The sequence below is a fragment of the Castor canadensis genome, chromosome 14 (assembly GCF_047511655.1).
Source record: "Castor canadensis chromosome 14, mCasCan1.hap1v2, whole genome shotgun sequence".
NCBI lineage: Eukaryota > Metazoa > Chordata > Mammalia > Rodentia > Castoridae > Castor > Castor canadensis.
The window spans coordinates 571,962-597,294 of record NC_133399.1 but is presented as its reverse complement, the minus strand read 5'-3'; the positions used below and the strand labels follow the sequence as shown (position 1 = coordinate 597,294).

Here is a 25,333-nt window from a genome sequence, read left to right as displayed (position 1 = left end):
GGGGTCACACCACTGTGCCCAGAGCTTGTCACCGCAACCTGGCCTTGGGCAGGCATCCCACGGGGTCAGTGAAGCCCCCCGAGCGCTGGGCTGTGTGACCAGCTCTGCCTAGGCTGGCCTCATCTTGCCTTTTCCACCGAGCTCAGCTTGATCCCCCGGTTTCTGTGTGTCTGGTCCCCAGGCCACAACAGTGCCCTGGTCCTCCACCCTGCAGGAGGCCTGGACTCAGCAGGAGGGGACAGCGGGGCCATGGCTGTGTTCGGCAGCTGGTCATGCCAGTGACCAGCCCGTGCCTCAGTTTCCCCATCTGCGCACGGGTGCCAACCTCAGCTTCACTCTTTAACAACCACCTGGGCTGAGTACCTGCTCCAAGGCAGCGCCTGTGTCTGTCCTGACCCTGACTGACCGTCCTCCTTCCTGTCCAGCACTGTGGCCTCCCGTGGCCCCTGGCTCCTCCTGCCCGAGCCCCCCATCCAGGCCCCGCAGGACCCCATCCTGGGCTTACCGAGGCAATGTCAAGCCCCATCGGCGGCTGGCCCGTGCTCTCTGGGGGGCCCTGGGGGAGAGGGGACAGTACCGTGACCGCGAGCGGGGGCAGCTGCGGCCCCCGCGTCAGGCTGGCGCTGGGCATGAGGGGGCCACCCGGGGGGAGGCCGACGGACACCTGAGGGGGTGGCGGAGGTGGCTGCTGTTGGGACGCGGGTGGTGGTGGTGGTGGCGGCTGGGGCTGTGGTGGTGGCTGGGAGCCCGCCTGGTTGAAGAAGGCGTAGGGCAGCTGCTGCTCCAGAGACAGGGCGTCCATGGCCACGGCCTGTGGGAGAACAGTGTCGGGCCACGTACGCTTGCTCCCTGGCTGCCAGCACTCGGGGACACAGTACCCGCTTGTCCCCAGCGTGGCGTGCTCAGCCATGACAGGTGGGCAGTCCTGGGGGTTTCCCAACGGTGAGGAAACAGGCCTGGCAAGGGTGGTCCTTGCCCAGGGTCACGGGGCTGCAGCTAGACGCCCCTGGGCAGGTGATCCAGCTGGCTGTGACTTTATCCTGGTGCACAGTGGGCCACCCTGGCGTCCTGGCTGCTATGGGCACAGGATGGCCACACTCTGGGGACGCGGTGGGCCAGCTCCTAGCCCACTGAGGGGCTCACAGCACCCTAAGCACCTTGCCCATCTGGGGGGCTTAAGGGCGTGATTGCTTGGTAAGGATGGACCCAGGACATTGCCGGAGACGGATAGGAAAAGCAGCAGAAAGCTGGGGGTCACCTGCAAGGAAGCCATCATTGCAGGGCAGGTGGGGCCCTGGCCTCGAGAGGGGCAGGCGAGCCGGGCTGTGCATAGGAGCCAGGGGACTTAGGTAGTTAGACGCAGAGCTCTAAGAAGCTGTTTCCAGAAAGGGAAGGGGCGGGAGGCGCGGATCGAGACCAGCCAGCTCGGGAAGAGGCTGCAGACACATCGGCTGCTGTCGGGATTCTGATTCGGGTCAGACGACCGTCTACGCGGACGGGGACACGGGGTGGGGGTACAGCGGAAGCCCAGCCCAGCTCGGATCCCACAGACCTCAGGAAGGGGCAGGAGGTGTCCGAGGTGGAGTGGGGCCCTCGTACCTGAGTGATGGGTGACAGCGGGGACAGGGTGGGTGACACCTGCTGGGTCTGTTGCCGCCTGGCCTCTGTGCTCAGGGACAGGGGGCTGACGCTGGCCGGCCGGTGCTGCGGGGAGGAGCCGGGCGTGCTTATCCCTGTGAAGGAAGTCGGGGACACTGAGGAGGCCACACTGCCCGGGGAGGAGCCAGCGGGCACTTCCCACGGCCAGCCCCGGGGGCTCCCCTGGCCCCATCTCTGGCACAGACCCTGCTCTGTGCTCCTCCCACTTCTCCATCCCCCAGGAGGGGCGTGTCCCGTGTGCTCAGCCAATCAACACTGAGGCTTGTGATTGGCCCCCTTGCAGGGGCACGTGACCAGCTGGAGCCAATGAGAGCCTGCCCTGGGCCTTTGGATGGGATTTCAGGAAGTGCTGGCTGCAGTTGGGGGGAAGGCAGCACCCCCACATCTGGCCAGGAGCCTCAGAATTTCTGGGGGCACAGGCAGCACATGGAGTCCTGTCCAGTCACAGGGGACACTTCCAGACTTCAGGGTAAACGTCCACTTTCTGGCTTGGCTTTCAGTAGCTCAGGCAAGCCTGGCCCGCCACCCTGTGGTTTCGTAACACCTGACCTTGTGCTCCTTCCATGTCCCACAGCCCTGCACCCCATGCTGGAGAACCCCCACACTGGCTGCCCTTAGGGTGCTGGTGCTCTGCCTGTAATCCCAGCTACTCAGGAGGCACAGCAGGAGGTTGGGAGTTCAAAGCCAGGCCAGGCAAATAGTTCATGAGCCCCCATCTCAAAAAACCCAGCGCAGAAAAGGGCTGGCGGAGTGGCTCAAGGTGAAGGCCCCGAGTTCAACTCAGCCCTGCCCTGCCCCAAGGCCCCGTGCTCTGAGCCTGGGCTATGGATGAGTGGAAGGTCGGGCAGGGCAAGCCAGCAGGGTGGAGTTGGGGCCTGCTGGGTTCTTGGGGGGGCCCCTGACGACAGTGACGCCCTGGGCCCAGCTTGACCCGGGTCTGCCCTGAACCTCGGCTTCCTCTCGGGGAGATGGAGCTGATAGCCACCGCCCACTGGGGTTCACAGCGAGGCCCCGGTGAGGTCACGGGCGGCCTGAGGAGCCTGGAAGGCTGTCAAGCCCAGCAGAGCTGCCTGATGGAGCGGGAGGGAGATGGGGCCCACGCCGTGTCCTGGCAGGCGGCTGGCGGGAACACACCCAGCGCGTGCTGGGGACATGACGTGCCGTGGCTCCCGTGCCCGGGGCGGCTGCTCGGCGGGCGAGCTTGGACGCGTCTGCCCTTCCCCACTGGGCCCTGCGGGCTGCGCCTGGCGCGGATGGGGGGACAGGGCGGAGTCACGCAGCGCTGCATGGCGGCTTCCAGACAGGAGGGGTCCACTCTTGCTCACAGTGGCCTGGGTCAGCCCTGGCCTCTGAGTGACGCCATCTGTCCAGTAGGGTGAAGGGACACTGAATTGCAGGATGGGAGTTGCTAGGGCTTTGTGAGCGGCAGAACCAAAGGCAGGAGCTACTGGCCAGGCAGGGCCTGGGGCAAACATGGCCCAGTGAGGTGCCCGGTGCTGCCGGCCGCCCCGATTCCAGAGAAAAGCCAGAAGCCAGGCTCGCCACAGGCCGGCCTGCTTTTTAACTGTGTCTTTTAGGTATCTGACACACGCCATCACAGCCACAAGAGCTGCCTGAATGCATGGCTTTCATCCCTGCCCGGGCGTGGGTGACCACTACCCCGGAGAGGCCAGGTGGGCGGCAGGGTGGCCGGGCACCTTCCTGCTTTGCCAACCTGGATCCCCTTTGCAGCAGAACCATGGCCAGCTGGAGAGGAAGGCCAGGGCGGGCAGCCAGGTGGCCAGGCTGTGGGGCCTGTGGCCAGGATGTGACTCGGGCAATGTCCCCAGACCCCTCTCCCTGTCACAAGGCGGGTGGGGGTGGTGGTGATGGGGGGAGAATCTGTCCCTGTGCCCGGGGTCAGCAGCTCATCTTACACTAAAAGGTGAAGACCAGGTAGGGAAGCGGCCGGTTCTGAAATAGCCACACACATGGCAGACATTACGGGCGGGGCCCGCCAGCCAGCAGCGGCTCACATGTGCCGTGCCGGTCTCTCTCTGCTTGTTTAGACTGGGGCAGCTGGAGGTGTGGGGCTCCTGGGCGGGCTCTGGGGGGCTGCCAAGGCCCCTGGGGCGCCGAGGGGGCTGGGAGTGGGGGAGCCGGGAGGACAGGGCGGAAGGAGGAGGCTCTGTGTGGGCCGGGTGGGGACAGTGCAGTCCCTGAGGCCTCCTGCCTGGCCAGGCCTGGGCCCCCCTTGTGCCCCGTGCCAGGGTGTGACAGGCAGGACACCTGGGGCCAGGACCTTGCTCTGGCTTCAACCCGATGTCATGGGGCCCAGGGACGGGGGTGAGCGCTCGGCCAACACGTGCCAGGCCCCGGGCTCCCTCCCAGCCCTGCACACGCACGCACATGCCAACACGCGTGCGCACACACGAAAGCCGGGGAACACGTGCGCCTTGCCCCGCTGGTGCCCTGCGCTGTGGGCACCGGGATGGGAGCACCTCACGGTCCCTTTGCTGTCCACGCCCCGCACAACCCTGCTCCCTGCAAAGCACACGAGGAGACCCCTGCTCTCCGTCCAGGTGCCGAGCTCCCCCCTTCCTGCACTCCTTTCCAGGGCAGCCATAGGGACGTCCCCAAAGGATCGCAAAACTCATGCTTTTCCCAGGAGAACCTGGCCCAGCGCTGCCTGATGCTCTCACGATCCAAACCCGTACCCTACTTCAAACGGGGCCCCAGCCCAAGGGACAGCTGAGGAGCAATGGAGCAGAGCTGGAGAGGCCAGGTGGTCTGAGGACAGGGTGAGGTGGACAGGGCAGGCCAGGGACGGGCTCACAGGCTGCCTGCAAAACAGTCGGGGCGGTGCGTGCAAAGGGCCTGGGGTGAGGGCACCCCACTGCGGGGGCACGGCTGGGAGACGGGGTGCAGGTGCATCGTGGGGGCCTCCCAGGTCTCGGACCTCCATGGGGCAGGAGCTGAGGGTCACGAGGGCTCCCAAGCAGAGCTGGGGTGGGGCAGATAAGCAGAGAGGACGGGGAAGGGTGGCCTGGTCCTCATGGCAGCTGCTAGGACACACCTGTGCCACGTGTATGGGGGGACAGAAGAGTTCAGGGGACACTGCCAGTCCTCAACAGAGCCCCAGGACAGTCTCCAGCAAGGACAGGGACAGCTGCACCACCTGGCTGGGCTGACCCTGCACAGCCTGCTCCCAGCTCCCTGTCCCCCCCCGGAAGTCACCGTCCCATCTGCGGGGCACCGTGTGTCTGTCCACCCGGCCTCTGCCCAGGCCCCGCTCCCAGCACTTTGGACGCAGCTGGGATAAGTCACCTCTTGCACTTGGATGGGGACATGGTGCCCGCGCCCTCAGGGCCTTACCCTGGCCCGCACCGAGGCCCAGGTGCGTGAGGTTGGTGGCCAGGTTTCCGGCACTGCCAGAGCTGCTGAGCGCGGGGAAGGCGGGCTCCTCGGGGTCCAGCGGGGTGGGCAGCGGCGAGGGGAAGTGGATATTGCTCAGGTCGGGCAGGGAGCCCCCCGTGCTGTGGGCGGCAGGGATCAGGGCTGTAGTGTTCTCCTGGTCGGTGGACGGGAAGATGCTGGGGACAGGCCAGGGGACATGGTGAGCGCTGGGGACGCAGATGGCCATGTCACCCCCTCCGTCCCCACCCGGGACCTGGGGACATCGCCACTCTCGGATGATCGCCCACAGGGGAGCTGTGTCTGGTGGCCGGGACAGGGTGTCTCTATCACCTGGACGGCCATCAGCGGCCACTCGGTCCCCTTGGGCTGGACTTACCTGATCCCAGGGACCTCACAGGACTTGGGCCTGGATCCTGGCTGGAAGAGAAGATGGCTGTCAGCCGAGGGGAGCTGTGTCCCACGCCCCGCAGGGCAACTCTCTGCCCTGCCACAGCCGGGCTGCCCGAAGCCACCAGCAGCTGGGCCCAGACGTCCTCACAGTCCAGGGCCTGCCGCACGCCCTCCCGGCTGCCTGGCCTCTCAACACCCCTGGGGTGACTGCCACCCTGTGACCACAGCCCGGGAGGCGGCCAGCGTGACGTCCCTTTCTCTGCGTGGCTGTGGCAGGGCGGGTCCCTCCTTGGCCAGGGCCCTGTGGTCACGTCAGGGGATCCTGCAGAGCGTGCTCAAGATGGCTCTGAAAGGCACCGTGTGGACAGTGTCCACGGGGCACCTGCCACCTTTGCTTCCTTCACTGTGGAAAGGGGACACGACCACTGACCCCCTCCCTGCTCCCTGACATTCCCTTTCATCTGCATGTGGTCAGGGTTTCCTCCTCCTGGTACTGGGCCTTGAACTCGGGGCCTACATCTTGGGCCACCCCAAGGGTCTCGGGAACTATTTGCCCGGGGTTGGCTTTGAACCGCCATCCTCCTGGTCTCTGCCTCCTGAGAAGCCGGGATTACAGGCGTGAGCCAGCAGCGCCTGGCAATCGACCTGCTCTTAACAGCAAGTCGAACCAAGAGGGCACCTGAGCAGCCCTGAGCCAGGGTCACAGCTCAGGAAGAGAAAGTCACCCCAACCGGCTGGCTCGTGAGTTTTCTGTAGGCCAGGCTCGGTAAGAGTGACAAGGAAAAAAAAAATGGTTTGACTGCAGTTTTACCTTCTTGGTGTCCCATGCCTGCTTGGAAAGGTTCTTGTCAGCCTCTGACGTGGTCCCCTCCATTCCTGGGACTGTCAGAAGTAAGACTAGGGTGGAAAGAAGGACGATGAGAAAGGAGTGCACCTGCAGCCACGATGGCACCAGGAGGTGCCCCAGAAGTCACAGACACGATGAGTAACTTCAGGTACGCGCTCTTCAAAACCCAACTCAACTAATCCCACCTGTTCAAGTTTCACTGAGCCCCTCCTCTTGAGGGGCAGCACAGTCCAAGTCTTCCTTCAAAGGTCTATCCGCCACAGTAGGTGACCTGCTGGACGGTGAGTGCCCCCCATACCTCTTTTCTGGTGTGCGTCCTGGGATCCACCCGTGAAGGACTCTGACGGGGTGGGCGTCAGCGCGGTCTGGTGCAGTGCGGAGTCTGAGTTGGTCCTGGGGACAGGAGAGAGACGGTGAGGCCCACGGGGGACGAAAGGCCTCCTGACCCCTCTTCACCAGAAGCCATGAGTCGTGGCCCCACACTGCATCCCCTGCTGGGGACAGAGTGGCCACGGGGTCATTTTGCACCTGGTGAAACCCTGAAGTCACAAGAGCGACCACTGCTCCACCTGCAAAGCCACCGTCCAGCAGCACAGAGGCAGAGACGCCCTCCGCCCCTACCCCGTCCCTGCCGACTTCCTGGGGGCCCAAAGTCCCATGGGGGTCCAGACTTGGGGTTCCAGTCACCAACCGTGTGTGGCAGGCGGCACAGGGGTTTCCTAGGTGGGAGTGTGTGTGTGGGGGTCTCATTTCAACTGCCCACATACTGGACAGGGCGCAGGGGAGCCCCCACTCAGGGAACCGAAGATGACAAGGACAGGGTGACCTCAACCTGTGTGGGTCCTGTGTGGCTGACGGGGACATCCCCACCAGTCCCTGATGAGGGACAAACTTAGTCCAAGGAGAAAAAGTGACAGTGACCCAGGCAAGTGACATTTCAGAAACTAAGCCTCGCCCTGCCTGCCCCTGCTGTGTGTCCCCCAGCCAGTGTCCTGACCTCTCTGGGTAACACGGCACCTATGCCACTTGGCTCTGCCTGTTTTATGTCCACTAACGTGACAGCGGTCTGACGTGTGGTGACCGTGTCAGTTGGGTCCGGTGACACCTGTGGGTTCCAGCTACTTGGGAGGCTGGAGCCCAGGAGTTCAGGGCCAGCCTGGGCAGCACAGGGAGACCCCAGCTCAGAAAATGACAAATAAAATAAAAACGAACAAAGGAAGCTGTAAGCTGAATATGTATGTTTGGAAAGAAAGAAAAAAAGCAATGAGGAGGAGAAAGAAAAGGACGGAGGGAGGGAGGGACAGAGGACGAGAGGGCCTGGTGGGGACTCTGGAGACCCCGCTGTGGCCGGTGCCAAGGTGACTTCTGGACGCATCCAGCCTCCCCGTGCTACAGGACTGGGCAACGGTGACAGTGCGCCCTGAGCCTGGACACTGACCTTCTCCAGCTGGTGTCCGCGGGCGGGGACAGGTACACGGTGCCGTAGGGGCAGCTGTCGGCGTGCACTGAGTTAAGGGACGGTGGACTCAGACCCCTCCCGGCCGGCTCGCAGTGGCCTGGGCTCCCGTCCCCTCCTGTCCTGTCACATCCCATCCCATCCGTCCCGTCCTGGGCCTGTGTGCAGCTGGGCCGGCATGGCGGGGGCGTCCTCCCGGCCTCTCCTCTCCTCGCAGCGTTTCCTGCCTGGCCGAGCGCAGCCCCTGTCCCCCGGGGACCCGACCCCTGCACCCGGCACTCAGCACCGTCCTCGGGCGAGCGCACGTGCGGCCGCGCCCCCTTCTTCCCGGGGCCCAGCTGGCCCGGCTTCCGCGGGGAGGAGAGGAGGACGGATCGCGGCTCCGTCTGCACGGCGACTTCCCGGCGCTCTGGGCCGGCCAAACACCCAGGATGGCAGCGTCAGGAGGAGACTCCGCAGGTCTCTGCTCCACCGGGGATCAGATGGGAAATTCATGCACCTCTTATGCACACAGAGCCAGCGTGAGGTCCACCTGGTCTCACCCACTTCCTCCCAGCCCTGCCGCCCCTGCCCACGTCCTCTGCCAGGAAGGATATCTGCCGCCCATGCTTGTCCACCGACAGGGGCCTGCGGTGTGGGGAGCCAAGCCGGCCACGCTCCCGGTACACTCTGTCCACCAGCCCATGGTGCCGCGTGGTCCGGCTGGTGTCCAGGCCCGAGGACTGGAAGGGTGTCTGGGGTGAGGGGAGGACAGGAGGCGGAGGCAGAAACAGAGAAACCCAGACACTGATCACCAATGGCACCCACCCGGCTCTGCCCCCCTCTCCCCCGAATCTCCCCGACTCCCCTGGGCCCACCGTGGCCTGGTGAGGGCTTCCTCCTGCAGCCCAGTCCCCCAGCCCTCCGAGCCCTGGGGTGGGGGTGCAGAGCCGGCGAGGGGTCCAGGCCTGGGACACAGGCGTGCGGGCAGCTGGCATGCACGGGCCAGGCAGAGCGGCACAAGCTCGGGGCCATCGCCAGCCAGCCGGGGAGCAGGCGGCCCGAGCAGCCCTCCCCAGCCTGGCCAGGTGCAGACGGGCCTCCGCCCACTCCCAGGCCTGGCCAGCCTCCTGTCCCCACCTACGTCATCCCTGGAGGGGCTGCCAAGACGGGGCCCCGCGCTGGCCCCCAGGGGGGTCCGGGCTAAGCCTCGGCCCCCACAGGCCCTTCCCCGGCGTCTCGTCCTTCTGGAGCCCCAGCACCTGGGGCTGGCACGAGGCCCCGGCCAGGCCCTGTGTCTCTGCCTGCCCTCGCCCCGTGAGGCCTCTGGCCATCTGAGTACAGTGAGATCGGCCACTCTGCCAGCTCTGGACGCGGCAGTCTGCTGCCCGGCCATCTGGCCCCTGGGACCCCTCTGGAAGGCACTCGCCTGAGCACTGGCTCGGCTCTCGGGGATGACCCAGCCAGCAAGGACCCTCGCTGGACGGGGCTTTCTACACTTTTACCCCTCCAAAAGGATGTGAACCCAGGAGATGGCAGCAAAGAGCAGGGGTGGGGACTTTGCCACCAGAAGCCTGGAAGGATGGGGCCATCGACCTCTCAGCGCAGCCCAGAGGGGGAAACTGAGGCCAGAAGCAGAGCCAGGGTGGGGAGGAGGCTGGGCCAGCCCCGCCCAGCGCACGAGGCCCCTCCTGTCGGCCGGGGACGCCGGGGACACACGCAGATGCGTGCTTCCTGAGGGGCAGAGCATGCAGCATGGGGACACATGCTCAGATACGGCCGGGGTGGCCCCGGCCAAAGTGACATCCGCCCAGATGGCCCCCAAGCGTCCCACGGGGGCCTCTGGATGTGGCCATGCACACTTCCCGAGATGGGGTACAGGCACATCTGTGGCTGTTGAGCCACAGGGGGGGCCTGGGACACCAGACTGCTGCCGTGTCCCCGCGGCCTCAGGCTAGGGACTCAATTACCAGAGAGACAGGAGCCGCGGCCAGGGCCTCCCCCAGAAATCCGCTGGGCTGAAAATGCAAAGAACCGAGACTCTGAGTGGCCGGGCAGGGGGCGTCCAGGGTCCCCCAGGCGGTGCCCAGCAGGGCCTGTGACCCTTGGCCTGAGAGGAGGAGACATCGGCCCAAAGGGCTTCAGCAGGGAGCCCGTGTGGAACCAGAGTGACAGAGTCCCGGTGTCACCTCTAATGTGGCCTCAGGGGACCCAAGCCAGGCAGACCCGAGGAGCTGGGGGTCCACTGGGGACAGCCCAGTTCCACCCGGCCCACAGCTGTTTCTGGGGCTCTCGCAGCACTGGGTAGATAGATGTGTGACTGCTGGGGGACCCTGAGTCCCAACCTGGCTGTCCCCACTCCCACCTCTGCCTGCAATGGACAATGGATGATGGACGCTGGACGGGGAGCCGGCAGCCTTATCTCCCCTCGTTTACGATAAGGCCTTGCGGCCTGTGGGAGCCGCACTGGGTGGGTTCTTGCCAAAAACCGCCTGCCGACAAGTGGGGTCAGGCGGCCGGGCCTCCTTCTAGAACTGCTGGGCTTGCGGCTTAGGGAGGTGGACGGAGCCAAGGCCCCGAGGCCCCGAGCGCTTCCCGCGGCCACACAGCCGGCCGGCAGGTGCAGAGGCTGCCGGGGCGCTCGGAGCTCGCTCATTCGCTCGCTCGCTTGCTCGCTCACAGCAGCCAGGCGGAGGGCTGGCTTTGGGGTCCATGCAGGGGTGCGGCTGGGCCAGTCTGCGTCCTGCTGGCCACGGTACAGGGGACAGAGTGGGCAGGGGAGGGTGGGCCCGGCTCTGTGTGAGGACCCTGCCGTCCTGAGCGGGTGGACACACGTGGGGGGGTGGGTGGGGGAGCTCACCTGGAAGGGCAGGTCCATGGCACCGCTGCCCAGCTGGTTCACGTTGGGCAGGGACCCGCCGTAGTACTGACCGCGGCTCGGGCCCAGCTGCAGGTACTGTGACTTCTGAAGCTGCAGCTGCAAGACAGAGGCCGCCAGCTGGGGGAGGGGACATCGCCCACGGCCACCCCACAGGGCGCCCTGGGAGGTCCCACTGTGGGGACCGTGACCCAGGGACTCCCAGAGAAACCAGGCATCTCCTGACCAAACGCGAGCCCCATCACCGAGCCGGGCAGGGCTGTGCGCCCCGAGGAGGGCGGTTTACACTGTGAACTCGGGGCCCTGGCGGTCTTGCTGGTCAATTTGACCTGCTGGTGACCACGTAAGGGGACAGTGATATGATGACTGTGGAGGTGGCCGCACGCCCACCCCAATAACCATTTCTCATCTCAGCCAGAGCCTGCAGTGGACCCTGGGTGCAGGGACACAGCGCTGGCTGGGATGCGTGCTGCAGGGGTTCCAGCAGCCCACTTGGGGGCCTGGGTGGCCCGGCAGGTCCCCAGTCCCGTCCGAGCACCGGAGTTCCCCGGTTCGTGGGGCTCCACGGGCCCAAGGTCACGCTGCCGTGGACGGTGTGAGCTGGCCTCAGGGAGGGCGGTCCCCGAGGCCCGCCACGTGGCCGTCATGGGCGTGGGCCCGCCGGTTGCTAGGTCCACAGTGTCCACAACAAGGAGGACCGGGTCCCTTCACAACAGCTGCTGGCAGTCTCCGCAGCCGCCCGCCCGCTCTCCCACGCCAGGCCCGCTTCCTGGGGGGCCTCGGACGGGAGGGGAAGCGAGCCTGGGAACTGGCCGCACGCCCGGCCGAGCACCTCGCCCAGGTAGACAGCTGTTTCCTGCTGCGGTGGAGCCGGGGCCTGGCCGCGCTCGGTCCTGGGGGGCTCCCACACCTGCCGCGGGGATGGGGGATGTCAGGAGCCCTGGGTCTCACTGCCAGCCGGGTTCGCCCTCCACCGCACCCCACCCCACCCCGCAGTCGTCCACGTCACCTGGCCGTGCCAGGCCAGGATGGGGAGGCTGTGCGGGTGGGGTGCAGTGGGGTGGGGTCCATTCCTGCCAACCTTCTGAGACCCCGTCACGCAGTCCTGGCAGGAGGCCGTTCCACAACCACCCCTCAGGGACCCGGAGGCCCCAGTTAGGCCTCAGTTTCTCCTTCTTGGTCACTCACCCAGGTGGGTCTGCGTGCAAAAACTGGGCTCCTGACCAGAAAAAGGGTCCGGACAGGGTGGAAGGCCTTTAGCCAGAAGATGCCCGGTGCTGGGAGCGACGTGGGAGCGGATGGCTCCGGCTCCCATGATTTCCTGTCCCCTCCACTATCCTGAGGGCCCTCCCCACTCATGTCATTTGCACTAGTGTCAACCTGGCCCAGAGTGGCATTGGGACTGTTCCAAGCTCCCAGGAAGCAGCCTGGACACCCCGGTGCCCTGTGGTGAGAGCGTCACTGCAGGTCTAGGTCTAGGCCTTCCTGGACACAGGTGGTCACAGTGAGATGCAGGGTGGAGGCTTCAGGCTATGTGACATCGCCTGGACCTCTGGAGGGGTGGAGGCTGTGGTCAGCCACGTGGACAGTTAACCACGTCCCCAGCACAGACAACAGCAAGAGCCCCGCACACCAGGGCTGGGAGCTCGAGGCTGGCGGGGTGGTGTGTGTGCGTCGCACTGACCATGGGAGGAGGCTGGGGAGCCCCAGCCTGGCTCTCCTGGACTCCACCCCATGCCTCTCCCTGCTCTGTTGGCCACGTCTCCTGCCGTAATAAACCATAACCACAAGTCTGCCGGTTGCCAGGAGATCAGAGTCCCTGTGAGCTGCCAAACCTGAGGGTGGTCAGCTCCCCGACCTCCCAGGAGCTGATCTCCTTCTCCTGGGGTCCTGGGGCGATTGGAGGCCTGCCTTGGCCCCCACAGGCCTCCACCTCGGCTGAACAACCTGCAGAACACCGTGTCACGTCCCACCACCAAGCCATGGTCCCTCGTGCGTCCCTTCACCTAAAGCCCCAAAACCATAGACACTGCAGGACAGAGCTCCACCCACCCAGGAGCCAGCCCACAACTGGTCATATAGTGCCAAACCATTGCAAAGGAAGAATGGACACTATTGTCCCCTCACTGGGGCTGAGGTCACAGGCCAGTGGACAGCCTGCCTGAAAGCCACATGGCAGCTGAGCTCAGACCCCAGAAGGCCTCAGGCAGCAGCTTGGCCACCCCTTCCCGGCCAGTCCAGGCAACCCTCAGAGCGGGGCCAGCTCTGGAGAGACCCCAGGTGGCCACACAGCTCCCTGCACGGAGCTCCAGCCTCCACACGGTCCTCAGAGCTGTGGACAAGGGGACCACAGCTGGGAGAGCTAAGGCAGCCACAGTGATGGAGCCCAAGGCCACAGCTACAGCAGTTACAATGGGCACCACTCAAGATGGGATCCACGGAGTCCTGTCACTGTACTCCACAATGGCCTCCCCATCTCTCCCCTGTCCCTACAGACCACCCCCCCTGCCCCCCCGCCCCGCTCCAAAGCCCCCTGGGCTTGGTCCTGTGACAGACCTTTCCCCCATCTAAAGGGACTGTGATGCCCCCAGGTGTCACTACACAGTCTCAGCTCGGTTGTCCCAACCCCACTTGGCTGTGGAAGTTCCAGATGAGCAGGAAATAGCAAAGATGTCACAGCTGTAGTCCCAGCTACTCAGGAGGCAGAGATCAGGAGGATCGTGGTTTGAGGCTGGCCTTGGCAAACAGTTCCCAAGGCCGTATCTTGAAAAAAAAATCCTTCACACACACAAAAAAAATGGTTGGTGCAGTGGCTCAAGTGGTAGAGTGCCTGCCTAGCAAGCGTGAGGTCCCGAGTTCAAACCCCAGTACCGAGCACCCTCGAGGCCCCGTCACACTGCTGGGGTACGCTTGTCACAATGATGGAAACGACTCAGCGAGGCACTGCTGCCCAGCTCTACTCATGGCTCCTCGGCCTCCGGCTATGTGGCCCTGGTGGTCACTTGTGCATGCCCACAGCTGGGCCTTTCACCCTTGCCATACCTGCTGTGCCTGTAGGGCATCCGGGGTCAGAACAGTGGGGCCATGGTCCACGTGGCAGAGCGCTGGCCCAGCAAGTTCAACGCTGGTTCAACCCCAGGACTGCGCAGAATCACAGTCACACTCCTGGAAAACGGCCTGTGCGTGGCGGTTACATTGCATCGGCCCAGGGTGCCCGGAGATACTCTGCACACCCTGCCCCTTCCAGAAGGGACTGAGCACCGGGATTCACTATCTTTGGGGTCCCGAAGCCAGTCCTGCAGTACCTAATCCAGAGTGAGCTCATCCTGACGCCTTGTTCACCTGTGGACCTCGTCCGCAGGTCCCGGGGCGGGGGCGAGGACACGCTTTTTGGGGAGACACAGTCAACCGCACTACAGGCACCGCAGAGCTTCACCTGCCCCCCACCCGGGACCCAAGCCCTCTGTGACCCTGAAGGGCTGGAGGCACAGATGTGGCTGGGACGACAGAGCAGTCCTGGGGTCCCCCTCCCCTTGTTGTGGGGAGAGCTCCTCCTGGAGGGGACCTGAGCGCCCCATCCGGCATCAGGAAGCGCTGTGGGGCAGGGTGGGCAAATGTCCCCAGGGAAAGCTGCCTCTGACCTGTCCCCAGCCCTCAGCCCCTTGTCTGCAGGCAGGGGACACCTCCCAACTCCCCCCGACCCAACACAAATCCTTCCTGAGGACAAGATGGCACCCGGGCTTCCCCAGCCCCTCCTGCTAATGGGCTAGCCCACCACAGCACACATCGTGGCCTCCGTCTGCCCACACCCCTCAGGGCAGGTCCTCTTGTCCTGGAGCATCAAAGGGCCACCAAGCAGGGACCCCGAGGCTGGGGAGCAGAGTTGGGGCCCTAGCGTGATACAGCAATGGCCACTTCTCAAGATAGGAAATGACATTTGGGCAGCCCTCAGTTTCCTGGGAGCCCTGAACAGAACGAGATGAGCCCCCCCCCCGCCCCACCTCCGACACACACCCCACCGCCGGCCCCTCCCAGGCAGGCACCACTCTGCGATGCAGTGGCCTTGGTCAGGCCGGGTCTGTCGCAGTCCCCATGGTAACAGCTGGCCTTCTAATGAGATTAAGTGACAGGCCAGCCGATGGCTGAGCGCAGCCCCTGCACAGGGGCCAGGCTGCAGAGGGGCAGGAGGCACAGGAGCTGTGAGCGCTGAGCACAGACCTCACACCTCCCAAGCCACTGTCGCTTCCTCAGGGCCTTTGCACGGACACTGTCCCCGCCCCCATACACGCCACCTAACACCCTGAGGGTGCCTCTGCCACTCGGTGCCGGGAACCCCAATCAAGGTCGGCATGTCTGCCTCCTGTCATACAGGGCCCCGGGAGGGCCAGGGGCAGAGCCTGTGTCAGGTGGAGCTCGGCCCATGCACAGCGAAGGAGTGACCACCGAGCACCTGCTGGAATGAGTCAGAGGAGCTGTCAGGCTCCCAGGCAGGGCCACTCCACACCACCACAGTCAAGATGGAGAAACTGAGGCCCAAGAACGAGCAGACAACTGGACAAAGCCGACCCCAGCCCTGAAACCCGGGGTCAGTGGAAGCCTGCCGAGGGTTGGGGGCTCTGGAATCGGGCTTCCTTCAGAACCTGGATGGGTTTCATGGATTCTGACAGGCGTCCTGGGAGCCCTGGGTGGCGTGGAGGCATTAAGCCCCTACATGGGACGGGGACCTTTGTCCTCTCAAGCCCCACAGCACCTGGAACCACAGCCCAGCCTGGCTCGCAGCCTGTGGTGGCTGACATCTCAGTGTACCCCTCCCTTTAGCACTGGGCATGGTTCTAGGGGCAGGGTACGTGGCAGCACATCAGACAGACAGACAGACAGATGAGAGAGGGGCTGTCCACAGGAGTCCCTGGTCCTGAGCGGGAGGGCCATGAGACTGAGCTGAGAGTGAGCAGGAGGAAAGCCCGGGGAGGTGGCAATGGACAGGGAAGGAGGGAATGGCAGGTGCAAAGGCCCTGGGGTTGGAAGTGCACAGGCTGAGGCTCAGGCTGGCAGACAAGGATGAAGTATGGATAGTTGCTGATGGGGCAGAAGCTGCTGGCACCACGCAGCATCCACAGTCAGGGCAGTGATGCCCTCCGCCAGCTCCAGGTCCCCCAGGAACCTTCGCCTGGCAGGCCACCCAGGCCCACGGCACAGCCCTGCCCGGCTGGGGGTAGCTGCCATCTGCTGCCTGCTGGCTTCAGGCCAATGCCTGCAGGAGCCACCTGCACCTCGGTCCCAGCCGTGCACTCAGGATCCCAGGCCCTGGGGGCCACTTAGCACTGCTGCTCGGGACCGAGCAGGATGAGGAGGGCACAGCACACCAGGGCCGGCCGTGCTAGGACCTGGCGCCTGCAGCAGGAAGCCGATTTCAGGGTGAGGGGATGGGACAGGAGCCCAGCCCAGCTCAGCCCAGCTCTGAGGCCTCCCCGGCACACCCTGGTGTGCCCTGTGCCACCCAGCAAGAGTGCCAGGGCTCTCTCTCTGTTTTTCCTTTGCTTTTTAAAACACATTTTCTTGCAAAACATTTTCTTTTTCCTCGTAGGTAAAGGTATGCTTTCCAAAAAAGTTGCGGGGGGAGGCTCGTCACCCCACACGAATGTTACCATTAAAAGGTTTGGGGGGAGGGGCTGCCCAATGGTGAGCGCCTGTAAAACAATCAAATAAAGTCAAAACGGCCATCATCTCGTCTGGTGGCATTCGGTACACTCTTTGTGCTATGCAATCTCCATCTCCGTCTGGTTCCAGGGCCTTCCATCCCCCCACAGGAGACCCTGGTCCCCACCAGCAGTCACCCGTCCCCTCCCCCAGCCCCGGCAGCCCCGGCTCTGCTTCCTGTCCTGTGGATTTGCTGTTCTGGACATTTCTGACCAGCAGTCGTGCCAGACACGGCCTTCGTGTCTGGCTTATCTCACTTCACGAATTTGGAGGTTCACCCTCACCGTGGCGGGTGCCAGAGCCCCATTCTCCTCCAGCCCGGCATGCTCTATCACACGTGGCCACCACACTTGTTTATGGATTTACCCCTGGGTGATGGACACTGGGTTATTTTTCTACCCTGTGCAGAACGTGCTATGAACGTGGGTGTCCAGAGATGCACCAGGGCCGCCCTCAAACCTCAGGGGTCCCCCGGGGAGGGGACCACGGGGAATGTCACAGCCCTCAGCTTCACCATCCCCGCCTTTGTTCCTGTCCATTTGTCTGGCCGGGCTGGGGATGGACTCGGGTGTCTGTCTCTGAGGTGTGGCTTCCTTTTCCAGCCACTGCGCTGGGCCCCACGTGGAGGAGAGCGAGCCAGGTGACAGCAAGGTCCGCACTGAATGACCGCGGCGGGGAGGAGGCGCGAGGAAAGAGGAAAGGGTCGGTGAGCGACACGGCGGTGCAGGGGGCCAGGCGGCATGCCCTTGGGGACACCCCGCTGCTTGCAATTTCCATCACAGTGTAAACACAGAGCGATCCAAACACGGCGCTCATTCGGAATGTCTTTAATCAGGCTCGCCAAATCCCAGCCCCGCTGCGTGGGGGGGAGTGCAGACACCCCGGCTGGGGTAGGGGGGTCCCTGGGGGTCCACAGAGCACAGCTGCGGCACAGTCCACCCCCACCTCAGCCCTGCCGGCTGGCTGTGTGCCCACTCGGGGTGGGGCCTCAGAGCCCGGGAGGGACACGGGACTGCCCAAGGTGGCCCAGCCAAAGGAGGGGCTCCTTCCTGGCTGGCAGGGGACAGCTGAAGGCTGTGTCCCCAAGCCCTCTCTCCATGGTCCTGGGGGCCCCTGGCCCTTCCTCATGGGGGGGTGGACAGAGGTCACTTCTCTCTCCCTTTTCTGGGATGGAACCCGGAGCCTTGATAAGCACTCTTCACCGAGCCACACCCCAGCCTGACCCTTCCTCTACGGTCACCAGCCTTGTTCTGTCTTAGTGACCCCTAAGCGTGTCTCCAACAGTCACACTGGGGTCAGGGCTCCCACCTCTGGCTCTGCAGGGGGCACAATTAGCTCACAGCCCTCACAGGGAGACGCTGGCTGTCTGCATGTCTGGGAGGCCAACCAGCCCCAACAGCTGGGCCCAGTGGCACCCTCGGGAAATGTCCCTCACAGCCCCTCCAGACCTGGGGACCCCAGCGTGGACCCACATACTGTCCTCAGGGCTGGTCCTTAGTCTGCCACAGGTGCCAGGACTGTCCCCAAACTAGCCTCCAGAGTGCAGGGTGGGGTTGGGGATCCCTAAGCTGGGCCCCCACTCTTTTTGCCTGGGTGACAGGTGTGCACAACCATGTCTAGCTTGTTAGTTGAGATGGGGTCTCGTAAACTTTGAACCTATGTCCTCCCAATCTCTGCCTCTGAAGTAGCTGGGATTACATGGGAGAACCACGGCACCCAGCTGAATGGCTGCTTTTGGAGCCACCTTTCAGGCCTGAGACAACTGAGATTTGGGGTACTTTTCAGCACAAACCCCAGAGGTGCTGTGGCTTTCCCTGGGTTTTGGTCACACACCACTCGCTCTGTGCAGCTACTGAGCTAAAAGGCAGCTCTGTGCCCAGGAGCAAAGGGAGGAGGAGGCCAGGCCAGGTGCGGCTCGGTGGCCTCGCTCACCCAGCCCGTGTACATGAGGCTCTGAGGTCCAACCCAGCACCACAAAATTAGAAGAGAAAGAAAACAAAGGAGGAGCGAGAGAGAGAAAGACGGAGGGGGTGTGACAGCCGGGACACCCATCCCGCCTCTGGACAGCTTCGCTGGACAGCCGGCCCTCAGGGACCCCTCACAGCTGGAGGCCGGCCAGGGCCGGTGGGCAGCTGGCCCTTATGGAGGTCCCAGGCCTGTCCCCGGCTCTGGCTGGCTGCCAGGCTCAGGGCTTGAAGACACGTCCGTCCCCCGCTCTGCTTCCTCCGTCCCTGGCTGTCATAAGGACCTGGCCACTGGACTTGGGGCCCACCTATGACCGCACCCGACCTGATCACACGTGCAGAGACCCGACTTCTAAGAGGTCACGGGTTCTGGGGAACAGAAACTTCTCAGGGGACACCGCTCAAGGCACTAACTGCTGTCACCAAGTTCCAGGTCACCTGCAGAGCCACACCGAGAACCATCCCAGGAACAACATCCCTGCCGCCTGTGCCCACGGTCCCTGGGCCTCAGTTCCCACCACAGTCGCCCAGGGCGCGAGGGTGAAGCGAGGCTGTGTATGTCAGCCGGGGAGGAAATGACGGGGCCAGGTGGCCTGAGAGCCAGGTGGCCGCCCCGTAATCCTGCCCGGGAGCCTGTGGCAGAGCCGCGCCAAGCCGGGATTTATGCTGACATGGAACTGTGTCACCGTCCAGAGCGAGGGCCGGGACGGTCCTGGTCCTGGGCAGGGCGGCGGGGTGGTGGGACCCGCGGTGGGGTGAGGTGGAGGGCGAGGCCGGGGCAGTACGCTGGCCAGGCTCTGGTGCTGTGGGGTTTTCTCGAACGGGAGGACCCAGGGTAAGGCTGGGGGTCCCCAACCCAGGGACATCCACGGGGGTGGGCAGAAGAGATGTGGCACAGGGAGAGGAGGCAGAGGTGGAGCCTGCGAGCAGGACAGTGGACAGGGTGGGGACAGGAAAGGGGCCGTTGAGCCACGGTTAAGGAAACAACACAGGCAGAGGATGCAGAGCATCTGACCAGGACCTGGACGTCACGAGGCTCTGGGACGGCAGGGGTCAGAGCCCCAAAGGGCCAGCCAGGACTCTGCAGCGTGTGATGGCCAAGCTGCGTCCACCAGTGGCCTGGTGGCCCCGTGAACACAGATCCACCAAGGGCCCATGCAGGGGGACCCGTCCTCTGATGGAGGGAGGTGACCTGGGCCTCCTGAGCGCTCAGAAGGAACCAACACCCCAGGAGCGATGCAGGCCTGAACCCTGGACAAATGCCAAGGAGGCCGGGTGTGGCGGCCACACCTGTGACCCCAGCATTCGGGAGGCTGGGGCAGGAGGATCTCGAGTTCCAGGCCAGCCTGGGGTGCACAGTGAGACCCTGCTTCAAAAACCAAACAAGAAACAAACACAGCAAAGAGATGACCGGTCGGCGAGGGCTCTGCAAGGCTGGAGCTCCTGCAGGCCACAGTGAGGGACGTCTGAGTGCCACCAAGCTGGGGCGTGAGGCAGGGAGGCCCCGCAGTCACCAAGGCCACAGCCGGCATGGTCCCAAGGCCCAGGGCACAGGAAGGACACGGCCACGTCAGTGCCGAGAGCCAAGGAGAAGGGACACCGGAGCCTGGCGGGCAGGGGCACACAGGTTCCCGTGACAATACTGAGTGCAGCCCAGCTCCAGGTGGCCTCTGAGAAAGGCCGAGGGACACTGCCGGGGGGGGGGGGTGAGCTCAGGGGACATAGCCTAAGGCCTCAGGGACTGACGAGAGGTGTACCAGCAGCATGGGTTCACTTGTGTCCCCAAAAGTTAAGTCTAAGTCCTCACTGCTGACAGCTGAGGCTGTGGCCTTACTCGGCAAAGTGTCTGCAGATAGCCTGAGTGTCCCTGAAGGGCCCGTGTGGCAGGCCTGGTCCCCCGCTGGTGACAGCGCTACTAGGAGGTGGTAGCACCAGGAAGGAGGTGAGGTACTGAGGGGGGGTGGTCCGTGAAGGGCATCTTGTTCCCAGTCCCTTCCTGTCCCTCTCTGCTTCCGGGCCATCGCAAGGTGAGCACCTCCTCCGCCCCACGCTCCAGCCGTGCCCCACGCTCCACTCTGCCCCACCTCAGCCCCACAGCAAAGGAGCAGCCAGCTGGGAAACCGAGAGCCCAGTCGACCTTTTCACTTGTTAAGGTGGTTTTCACAGGTATTTTGTCACAGTGACGGACACTGAGTGATACAGATAGGAGTGTCCACGGCACCTCCCCTGCACCAGCACCTCAGTCAGGTGGCGGGGATGGACACTGGGACGCTAAAGATGACATCAAGCCAAGCTGCGAACTGCAGGTGTGCTGTCTGCAAGGAAGGGTGCCAAAAGTCAGAAAACCACCCTACAGAGAAACGGAACACACACCGAGGCCCCCCACACCGTGGACTATTATTCAGCCATGAGAAGGAACAAGGTGACCCGTGAAAGCACATGGCGAGTGACAGGAAAGGCTGCATGGCTGAGACCCACTGATGAGAAATGCCTGCAACAGGCGGTAAGTGCAGCAGGTGGCCATTGGGGCTGGGGAGGGGAGGGGCTCCTGATGGGGACGGGGTCTCCTTTTGGGAGGGACGAAATGTTCTGGAACCACACAGAGGTGGGGTTGCACACACTGCTGTGTGCTGTGCCACTGAACTGTGCACAGTTTACCATGGTGACTGTGACTGTGACCGACTTTGGCTACAGCACTGCAACCTCTGCTCCCCCTTCTCTCCGAGGCCTGGTGTGTCCTTGCCTGTCATTGTCAAGATCAGGTCTCACTCTGTGGCCCAGGCTGGCCTTGAACTCCCGCCTTGGCCTTGGAGCAGCTGGGACCACAGGTGCCACCATGCCAGCTCACTGGATAAGGACACCAGTCATTGTAGACAGGGCCAGCCCTGAAGGCACACCACCTCATTCGAGATTTCCAACTCAGCCAGGCGCTGGTGGCTCACACCTGTAATCCCAGCTACTCAGGAGGCAGAGATCAGGCCAGCCACAGGGCGCGGTACGGAACTGGGGGGACACCATCCACGCACCCCACCGCATGGCTGTGAGGCAGAACGGGGGCTCCTACCACCCTCTGCCCACGCCTGGCCAAGGACACTGGAGAAGCTCGTGAGCGCCTGACCTCAGTGTCCTCACCCCCGCCACGGGGCGGGGAGTTGCCTGCAGGACACAGGGAGGGAGGACAGCGCACATCCTCCATGACACGTCCACGACACCCACGGCTGGAACTTCCACCCTGCTCAGGGAAGTTGGGGAGCCAGCCACACCACGATGGAGCCCGTCGGGGATGGGGACACAGCACCGCCAACCTCAGAGGACGCCAGGACCCCACTAAGGGCTCGTGAGGACACGCGTGGCGTTGAGTCTGTGGCAGGTCGCCCATATCCCCATATCCGACGGGTATCCATCTGCGTGCTAAGGCAGGACCTGTGCCTGGACTTGCAGAGGGCTTTGGTGGGTGGCAGGAGGTGAGATGGGGCGGCCCTGGACTGGGAGGGACTTGTGTCCTCAGAAGGGTGGAAAGACAGAGAGACACGTGACAACACAGACACAGGCTGGAGGGAGCTCTGGGAGGCTGAGATAGGCCGGAAGGGGCCTCCTGGCACCTGCGGATGGAGCCAGCTCTGCTGCCACCTTGACTTTGGACCTTCAGCCTCCGGATGGCAAGAGGATGGATTTCTGTTGTGGGAAGTCCCCGGCTTCCGGCACTTTGTCACTACAGTCACAGGCAGCAGTCCAAGGCCCCGTGCACAAGGGTGCGCGTGGGCCACTGAGCCGAGGGAGAGCGGTGAGCCCCTCCACCATTCTCGTGTGCAGCCCGGGACATCGGGTGTCGTCTCCGCCCTCACTGGGGAGCCGACCTCAGTGTCAAGTCTTGTCACCAATTCCGCAACACAAACCAGCAGCAGGGACGCCGGCCACTTGACCCGGGGGGGCTGCCTTTCCCCCAGCGGCCCCTCGCCCAGCCACGCCGCCCACCCCGCAGGGCTGGCCTCCCGGCCGTCTTGAAGCCGTCAAGCCTGGTTTCTGACAGGTGCCGCCCCCACCTCGGATCCCAGATGCAGCAGGGGGGGTGGCCGCCCCCGCCCCGGGCCATCTGCCAGAGCCGCCTCCTGGCAGCTCACAGCTCGGAGAACGAGAGCTAGAGCGAGAGGGGGGCGCTGCCACACGGCCTGCGCGCTGGGGTCGCCTGCGTCTGCGACCCGGCTGCCTCCCTGCCAGGTGGCAGGGACCGTGGAGGACAAGGCAGGAGCTGTCCTCGTTATCACCGCCCAGAATAGCTGGGATGCTCCACTTTGCAGACGCAGCTTGCTCGTGCTTACGTAACCTCGGGGCGCATCCCGGCACCCTGGGCACCTCACGGCCACGGAGAGGGCAGGCCGTGAGCGGCAAGTGCTCCATCCTCGGGGACTGGTGGGGTGGACCTCACCTCCTGTCCCCAGACCACAATCCAAGCAGGCCAGTGACATGCAATACTCAGAGAGCCACCCATGCCGGACAGGGCAGCAGACTGGCTGCACCCGTGGGGACAGAGGCAGGACAGCTTCTCACACCTGGCCATCGTGCAGCTCACGCGGGCCTCTCCAGGGCACAGCCCTCGGCCCTCCCTTTAACTCAGGCCACTCTCATTTTACAGACAAGTAGAACACAACGTGACCGTGTGGCCAGCATTCCTCTCCCAGGCAGTCCCCGATGACAGCACGTCAGGCCACACAAACATGGCACTTGCAAGCCACCAAGCCCAGCTCATCCCTGCTCCTGCTCCAGCTGGACAGCCATGTGGACTGGCCTGAGGCCTGGAAGGACGTCCCCCTCCCGGGAGAGCCCCCAAGCCAGCCATCCTCGACAGGGTGAGGACAGGCACACAGGCCAAGCGAGGTGGGGCCCTGTCTCACCCTGAGCCAACATACCAAGAAAGGTGTGGTGGCCCGTCCTGTTGTTAACCGCGAGGGCCCCGACGCCTAGGGCCTGCAAGGGACACAGGGCGTGGTGGCCATGCCTGTGACCCCAGCACTCAAGAGGCAGAGGCAGGAGGATCCCAAGTTCCAGGCCACTGTGGGCTACACAGCAAGATCTCGCCACAAAACACCAAAACCTTCTGTTGGGGTCCGGAGTGTGTGCCCAGGCCTGCGTGCCCCAGAGCCCCCTCGGGAGGGGCAGCTCACCCCTCCGCACAGCCCGGATCCCATCTGTCCCTACACTGGCCAGTTAAACCCGGTGTGTCCCTGGCCAGCAGGATTGGGCCCCTCTGTGAAGGGAGGCCAGGGCAGGGAGCCGCAGTGCCCAGGACGAGCCACGCAGGCCAAAGGGCCACCCGCCAGCAAGGAAGACTGGACTGGGTGCCTTGGCAGGGGACAATGGAAGAAATCTGTGCAGAAAACCGGCAGGAGATGGAGAGGGGGCAGGTGGCCATGAGGTGACAGTGACAGTGAAGCTGGAAGAACGCTGCAGGTGGGAGGCCTGGCGAGTGCAGAGGCTCTGGGGGAGTGGGGTCTGAGGAGGCCAGGCTGCCCAAGAGAGGTGGCCATGGGAGATGTGACTTCAGAGCCTCCAGATCTGAGCCTGGTGGGATCTCAGCTGAGTGAGGTCTTGGCACAGCAGCCTCTCTGGGACATGGCACGGGAACCAGACTGAGGCCTTCAGAGCCCTGGGCTCACTCCTGTAGGAATGGCCCCTCAGTCCAGGCTGGGTGGCATCCACAGACAGGGCCGCAGCGAGGACCTTCCTTCCCAGAGACCTGTGTGTCCCAGGTCATGGAGCTGCCCAGGGTCCCAGAAGAAGCCACCCTGCTGCCGTGCCCGGCCTCTTGTGGACACAAGTCCTGGGCGGCTCCAGACTCTGTCGTGTCCCACACAGCCCCCATGCCCCACCCAGTCCCTGCAATCCCTGCGGCTGCCATCTCCTCCTTCCCACACGGGCCTTGAGGTACAGCTGGGCGGATCTGAGGTGCCAGGGCTGACCCTGGCTCATGTCACCACCTGTCCTCTGTGCCAGTGGTCATGCCCCTCCTGTGACTTGTCACACCACCCGTGGGATGGTGTCAACCACTGCCCAAGGGCAGAGGCCTGGCCATAGCCATCCCCTTGGCTGTCCCCTCCGGCACCCCCATACTGCCCTGCTCCACGTCCACCTGGCCCAGGGACGTCACTAGCTCCATGGGCTCCTCTGTATCCCGCCTGGCTGCCGGGGCCCAGGACAAGCCTGTCCTCCAGGGCCTGGGAGGAGGCGGTCACTCCATAGGGGACAGATCAGCGTGGGCAGCTGGAAAAGCAGCCAAGGTTGCTGCAAGTTACAGGACACAGCCTCCCGTGGCAGGGCCCCAGGGGCAGGAGGGGCAGCACGGGTGAGGGACGTGGGAAGAGAGGGAAGTCACGGCCCAGCCCATACCTGAGACCCCTGGGCTGGGGGGCCGAGGCCAGGGCCCGGGCATCCTGGACAGGAAGGAGGAAGGCAGAGGCCACTGCCAAGGGCCTCAACTGACATCCGTGTTTTGTCCAGGAGCCTGGACGCTGGGGCCCTGTCTCCAGAATGAACAGAGCAAAAAGGAACTGAAGGTGGACTCAAGTGGTAGGATGCCTGCCAGGCAGTGACAAGTCCTGAGTTCAAACCCCGACTGCCCAAACCGAAACAAGACAGAACAAAACTCCGTCCTGAAATTCTTAGGGGCGCTCAGGGGACCAAGATGGCCCTGAAAGAGAAGGGTGAGCCCTTCCCAGTGGCAAAGCTCATTGCCAAGCCCTGGCAATGAGAATGGTGTGGTGCTGGTGCAGACAGATGGACAGACAATCCCTGGACAGACAGAGAGCTGGGAACGAGCCCTCAGGTGTAAAGGCAAGTCGTCCTCGAGGACGCTGGCGCCCCACGTCTCCAAGATGGTCTCGCACGCACGGCTCTGCAGGGAGAGTGGAGCTGGAGCCGGCCCCAGCACTGCGTGCGAAACTCAGCTCCAAGTCGAACAAAGTGAAAACCAGAAAACCAAAAACCCCAAACTATCGCCCTGGAAGTGTAACTGCCAAATATAAACCCAGAAATCAGAAGTGACACGTAACGCAGATTATAAACCTGTGAGA

General features: G+C 64.0%; 2 protein-coding genes across 13 annotated transcripts in view; both read right to left on the bottom strand.

Annotated features, from left to right (window-relative positions):
- LOC109686275 (microtubule-associated serine/threonine-protein kinase 3) overlaps positions 1-25,333 on the bottom strand; it is a gene marked incomplete in the record, with an annotated part of 381,278 nt that overhangs the window by 95,417 nt on the left and 260,528 nt on the right.
- The window catches only part of LOC109694650 (CREB-regulated transcription coactivator 1), a 43,839-nt gene that overhangs the window by 8,561 nt on the left and 9,945 nt on the right, over positions 1-25,333 (bottom strand). For 3 of the 12 annotated variants that reach the window (XM_074053565.1, XM_074053571.1, XM_074053566.1), the window contains exons 2-12: positions 10,588-10,704; positions 9,698-9,745; positions 8,345-8,482; positions 7,731-7,792; positions 6,591-6,685; positions 6,257-6,342; positions 5,432-5,472; positions 5,014-5,231; positions 1,600-1,733; positions 665-811; positions 506-556 (exon numbers count right to left, since the gene is read on the bottom strand). In XM_074053565.1, the coding sequence (XP_073909666.1) occupies positions 506-556; positions 665-811; positions 1,600-1,733; positions 5,014-5,231; positions 5,432-5,472; positions 6,257-6,342; positions 6,591-6,685; positions 7,731-7,792; positions 8,345-8,482; positions 9,698-9,745; positions 10,588-10,704 (1,137 nt within the window). Of the gene's footprint in view, positions 1-505; positions 812-1,599; positions 1,734-5,013; positions 5,232-5,431; positions 5,473-6,256; positions 6,343-6,590; positions 6,686-7,730; positions 7,793-8,344; positions 8,483-9,697; positions 9,746-10,587; positions 10,705-25,333 lie in introns of all 12 variants that reach the window. The other 9 variants (XM_020176737.2, XM_074053564.1, XM_074053572.1 and 6 more) reach the window with 5 other exon arrangements.